Source organism: Cebus imitator, unplaced genomic scaffold, assembly GCF_001604975.1.
Source record: "Cebus imitator isolate Cc_AM_T3 unplaced genomic scaffold, Cebus_imitator-1.0 Scaffold266, whole genome shotgun sequence".
Classification (NCBI taxonomy): domain Eukaryota; kingdom Metazoa; phylum Chordata; class Mammalia; order Primates; family Cebidae; genus Cebus; species Cebus imitator.
Genome location: NW_016107581.1, coordinates 1,003,614 through 1,009,264, shown reverse-complemented (window position 1 = coordinate 1,009,264; position 5,651 = coordinate 1,003,614). Strand labels below are relative to the sequence as shown.

Sequence of the window (5,651 nt, the reverse complement as noted above, 5' to 3'; positions counted from 1 at the left end):
TCTCTCTCTCTCTCGTTTCCCTTTGGATTTGCCTTTTTAGACGCTTCAGAGGATATGAAGGTAGATGCCCTCCTTCTTTAAATATTCCTGCTTGAAATGGCCATGTTTTCTGATTGTGCGTCATGGTTTCCACGAGCACAAGTGGGTACCTGCTGCATACCCCTCACTTCAGCACATTGATAATCATGCACAGGTTCCTCCAGACACTATGCTTGGAGGGCCTGGTCTGAAGAGCTCAGTCAGGACTCCAGACTCCAGGTCTCGCCTGGGCAACATAGCAAAACACTGTCTCTACCAAAATTTTAAACAATTAGCTGGGCATGGTGGCGCTCGCCTGTGGTCCCAGGCACTTGGGAGGCTGAGTAGCTTCCCATTACACCAGAGCTGCCTTATTTTTGTTTTATTAACAGCTTTATTATTCAGGTGCCATAAAATGCACCATTTTGTTTTTTTAGAGATGTGGGGGGGTCTCACTATGTTTCCCAGCCTGGTCTTGAACCCGTGGGCTCAAACAATCCTCTCATCTTGGCCTTCTAAATTGTTGAGATTACAGGCATGAGCCACTGTGCCCGGCCAAATACAACATTTTATTTTATTTTTAAAATTTATTTATTTATTTGAGATGGAGTCTCACTCTGTCACCCAGGCTGGAGTGCAGTGGCGAAATCTCAGCTCACTGCAAACTCTGCCTCCTGGGTTCAAGCGATTCTCTGCCTCAGCCTCCTGAGTAGCTGGGATTACAGGTGTAATCCATCATGCCTGGCTAGTTTTTGTATTTTAAAGAGAGATGGGGTTGCACCACCTTGGTCAGGCTGGTCTTGAACTCCTGACATTGTGATCCACCTGCCTTGGCCTCCCAAAGTGCTGGGATTACAGATGTGAGCCACCTCAACCAGCGTGAATACACCATTTTAAAGCATAGCATTGAGTAATTTGTAGTATATTCACAAGATTGTGCAGCCATCACCACTCTTTCCAGAACAGTTTCATCTCCCCAAAAGGAACCCCACATTTCTTAGTTGTCACCCATAATCTCAGCCTCCCCACAGCCCCTGGCGGCCATGAGTCCCCTTTCTGTTTCTGTGGGTGTGTCTGTTCTGGATGTTCCATGTGAGTGGAATCATGTACTCTATGGCTTTCATTCTGGCTTCCTTCACTCAATGTGACATTTTCCAGGCTCATCCAAGGGGTGGCAAGTGGCAGAGCTGCACTCCTTTCTATGGCTGAGTGATGCTCTGTTGGATGGATAAGACCGCATTCGATTTGTCTGTTCATCAGTGGATGGACGTTTGGGTTGTTTCCACTTTTTGGCCGTTTTGAATATAGTGCCGCTGTGAATATTCACTCATGTACACATTTGGGTGGGGATTTGTGTTTTGGGAGTAGAATCGCCAGGTCTTACAGCAGCTCTCTGTTTTAGGTCTGAGGAACCACTAGGCTGTTTTGCTGAGCAGCTGCACCATTTCGTCTTCCAACCCCCAGAGTATGAGGGCTCCACATTCTCCACGTCCTCACCAACACTTGTTATTGTCTGTGGTTCTTTCTTTTCTTTTTTTCCCCTGAGACAGAGTCTCACTCTGTCACCAGGTTGGAGTGCAGTGGTGCAATCTCAGCTCACCGCAACCTCTGCCTCCCGGGTTCAAGCGATTCTCTTGCCTCGGCCTCTCTGTTGTTTTTTTTTTTTTTTTTTAATTATAACTATCCTGGTGGGTGTGAAGTGGTATCTCATTGTGGTTTGCGTTTGTATTTGCCCGCGGCTGCTGATGTTGAACACCTTTCTGTGTGCTTATTGGCCATCTGTGTATCTTCCTAAAAGAAATGTCTCTTCAGATCCTTGGCTTATTTTTTAAAAATCAAGTTACTATTTTTTGAGTTCTCTGTATATTCTGGATACAAGCCTCTTATCTGACGCATGACTTGCAAATATTATCTCATTTTGTGGGCTGTCTTTTGATTTATTTATGGTACCATTTGCAGGACAAAAGTGTTTTTTTGTTTGTTTGTTTGTTTTGTTTTGTTTTTTTTGAGACAGGGTCTCACTCTCTCACTCAGGCTGGAATGAAGTTGTGTGATCATGGCTCACTGCAGCCTTGAACTCCTGGGCTCAAGTGATTCTCCCACCTCAGCCTCCTGTGTCACTGGGATCACAGGCCCAGGCCACTATGCCCAGCTAATTTTTGTATTTTTTATAGAGATGGGGTTTGGTTTCACCATGTTGCCCAGGATGGCCTCAGACTCCTGGACTGAAGCAGTCCTCCCACCTCGGCTTCCCAAAGTCCTGGAATCACAGGCATGAGCCACGATGCCTGGCTAAAAGTCTTAAAGTTTGAGGAAGTCGAATTCGTCTGTTTTGCTTTCATATCTTATCTAAGAAACCACTGTCTACTCCAAGGTCATGAAGACTTACTCCGATGTTTTCTTCTAAGAGTCTGTAATTTGAGCTCTCCTTGCCTCTTCATTTCTGATGTGTTGCTTCAGATGCATTTTCATCTTCAGGGTGGAAACATCTACAGGCTTCCCCATCCAGTGAAGGAAGAGAACGTGGCAGGTGGAGGGTAAGTTAAGAAGCTCCCCACTTCCTGCACGTGCCCCGACAGGAGTCTTCTGGCTTTCCTGTGCTGGCCAGGATAAGTGAGTGGGGAGGGTGCTTTCAGTCTTAATGGGATTAGGGTACAGCCTCCATTTTTTTAGGGTTTATCAAGAGTAGTCAGGCTGGGTGCAATGGCTCATGCCTGTAATCCCAGCATTTTGGGAGGCCGAGGAGGGCAGATCACTTGAGGTCGGGGTTCGAGACCAGCCTGGCCAACGTAGTGAAACTCTGTCTCTACTAAAAATACAAAAATTAGCCAGGTGTATTGGCACAAACCCATAATCTTAGCTACTTGGGAGGCTGAGGCACGAAAATCATTTGAACCCAGGAGGCAGAGATCACAGTGAGCCGAGATCATGCCACTACATTCCAGCCTGGGCAACAGAGCGAGACTGCCTCTCCAAAAAAAAAAAAAAAAAAGGAGTAGTCAGTGGATTGGAGTTATAGACAAAAAAGAAAGAAAACAAAAAATCAGTGATCGAAGGCAGAGTCTCAATCTCCCACTTTTTTCTCCTGCCATGTCTGCCCGCAGTAGCCAGCACAACGGTGGTCCCACGGACTGGACGGAGCCGAGGAGCACTTACGTCTGCAAGAACTGCAGCCAGATGTTTTATACGGAGAAAGGGCTGAGCAGCCACATGTGTTTCCACAGCGACCAGTGGCCATCACCTCGAGGGAAGCAGGAACCGCAGGTGAAGGGGCATGACCAGTGGCTTTGTGGTTACTGGGTTTCTGGCAGGCCTGTGGGGCGTCAACGAGACTGGTGTCACTTATCTCAGGATGGGGCTGTCGCTCTGGGTCGGGGGCCTGAGTCGGGCTGTGTGGCTCTCCAGGGGCAGGCCATCGCCGTGGGCTGCAGCAGCTGTGCAGCTCAGGCCATGCCCCAGACTCACTGCTGTTCTCTATGGCAGCTTTTTTTTTTTTTTTTTTTTTTTCTGAAGTAGCTCTTCCTTTCCCCACCTACCTATCTCTTAAAGAGCCATTTCTTCTCTCTGTGTTTAGGTGTTCGGCACAGAGTTTTGCAAGCCACTAAGACAGGTGCTGAGGTCAGAAGGGGACGGGCACAGTCCCTCAGAACCCAAGAAGCCCTTGGACCCCACGGCTGCAGCCCCTTTGGTGGTCCCCCTGTTGGTCCCTGAGGTTCCAGTGACCCAGCACATAGGGAGCATGGCCATGGTGGGTGCTTGTCAGTCTGCCTCCTTCCTGCCACTGCCCCCCCTGCTGGGGGAAGCTGTAGGAAAAGCCCAAACCAGACACCACAGAAAATCTTGACTCCAAGCCAGGCGTCGTGGCTCACACCTGTAATCCCAGAATTTGGGAGGCTGAGGTGGGCAGATCGCCTGAGCTCAGGAGTTCAAAACCAGCCTGGTCAACATGGTGAAACCCCGTCTCTACTAGAAATACAAAAAAATTGGCCAGGCGTGGTGGTGGGCACCTGTAAACTCAGCTACTCTGGAGGCTGAGGCCCGAGAATCACTGGAACCCAGGATGCCTCGGCAGTGAGCCAAGATCACACCACTGCACTGCAGCCTGGGCAACAGTGAGACTCTGTCTCAAAAAAAGGAAAATCTTGATCCAGAAGAAGCTGGTTTGCACGTTCATTCAGTCATTCAGCATTCACTGCACCCCTCTGTGCCAGGCCCTGTGCTGGGTGGCGCTGGGGACACAGAGGTGACCACAATAGCCTGGGCCCTGCCTCCCGGGGTTCCCAGTCCAGTGGAGGAGACAGGCCTGTCCCCAGACCGTGATAACCCAGAGTAGGCAGGGCTGGGAGTAGAGGGAGCCCAGAGAGTTCCAGGGGGATCCTGAACCAGCCTGAGGAGGTAAGGGAGGACTTCCTGGAGGGGGCGATATGGGAGCTGAGACCTGAAGGAGAAGGAGTAGTAGGGCTGGCAGAGCAGAGGGATTCTGTGGAGGTGACAGAGAGCGCAGTGAGTTACGAGTGATCGGTCTCAAAGGGCTTGTCTCTGCAACCTGTACTGGAGGACCCCACCTGGAGAAGCTCCTGCTGGACTTGGGGACAGAGTCCTTGGACCTGAAGGTCCCCTGAGTCAGTGGCTGGGTCATTTGTGTGCTTGTCATTTGAGCGGATCAGCATTTCTTTCTTGTCAGCATCACACTGTATCTTTAGGGATGTCTCCCTATTTAAGGGCCAGTCATCTTAACGGTTGAGGCCGTCCTCACAAGAGTCAGGGGCTCTCCTGCGGCATCCGGATCATGGCCAGGCTCAGTGCCTCAGGTCTGGCCTAGGTGTGGCCGGTCTCCTTCGAGGAGGGCTCGGTGGAGGGGGGGGTGGCCACGTCGGGCACGTGTGTCCTAGTTTCCTCTCTCCGGCCAGTCTCCTTTTCCTGCTCTCATTCCATCCTGGAGACGGAGTGGTGCAGTAGGTGGCTTCGGGTGGCCACCTGTGGTTCTAAACTCTCTCCTTCTTCTTCAGGGACAAGAAAAAGACGGGGAGGAGCGAGACAGCAAGGAGAGCAGCCAGCAGAGGAAGCGGAAAAAGCGGCCTCCACCCAAGTCACTGTTCATCCCCACTCTGCCCTCCACGGCTGGGGAACCCGGCCCTGCAGGATGCCACCAGAGCCGCCTGCGGTCACCTGTGTTCCTGGTGGACCACCTCTTGAAGGGCTTATTTCAGTGCTCCCCCTACACACCGCCCCCAATGCTCAGCCCCATCCGGGAGGGCTCTGGGCTATACTTCAACACCCTGTGTTCCACGTCCACTCAGGCCAGCCCTGACCAGCTCCTCAGCTCCATGCTCGGTGAGTGAGGCTGGGCACTCTGTGATCCCGGGGGGGATCGCCTGTGGACCATGCCCACTCTCCCTTGTAGCATGTAGTTCAGGGATTGTCTCCCACCCGGGCGTACCTAGTCTGAGGGACCCTTTGCTATTCAGACATGCCCCAGACTGATCTGAGTGCCTTGTAGTGCTTAGAATTTTATGGCCAGAAAAAAAATGTAGAGGCCATTTAGCCTGACCATGCTTCTACCTGCCCTTCTGTGTCATTTTCTTTTTCTTTCTTTCTTTTTTTTTTTTTTTTTTTTTTTTTTTTTTTTTTTT

The 5,651-nt window shown here is 50.6% G+C and overlaps 1 protein-coding gene across 1 annotated transcript in view; it reads left to right on the top strand.

Annotated features, from left to right (window-relative positions):
* ZNF541 (zinc finger protein 541) overlaps positions 1–5,651 on the top strand; it is a 43,328-nt gene that overhangs the window by 22,185 nt on the left and 15,492 nt on the right. The window contains exons 6-8 of the mRNA XM_017500424.2: positions 2,497–2,555; positions 3,126–3,282; positions 5,028–5,352. Of these exons, the coding sequence (XP_017355913.1) occupies positions 2,497–2,555; positions 3,126–3,282; positions 5,028–5,352 (541 nt within the window). The remainder of the gene's footprint in view (positions 1–2,496; positions 2,556–3,125; positions 3,283–5,027; positions 5,353–5,651) is intronic.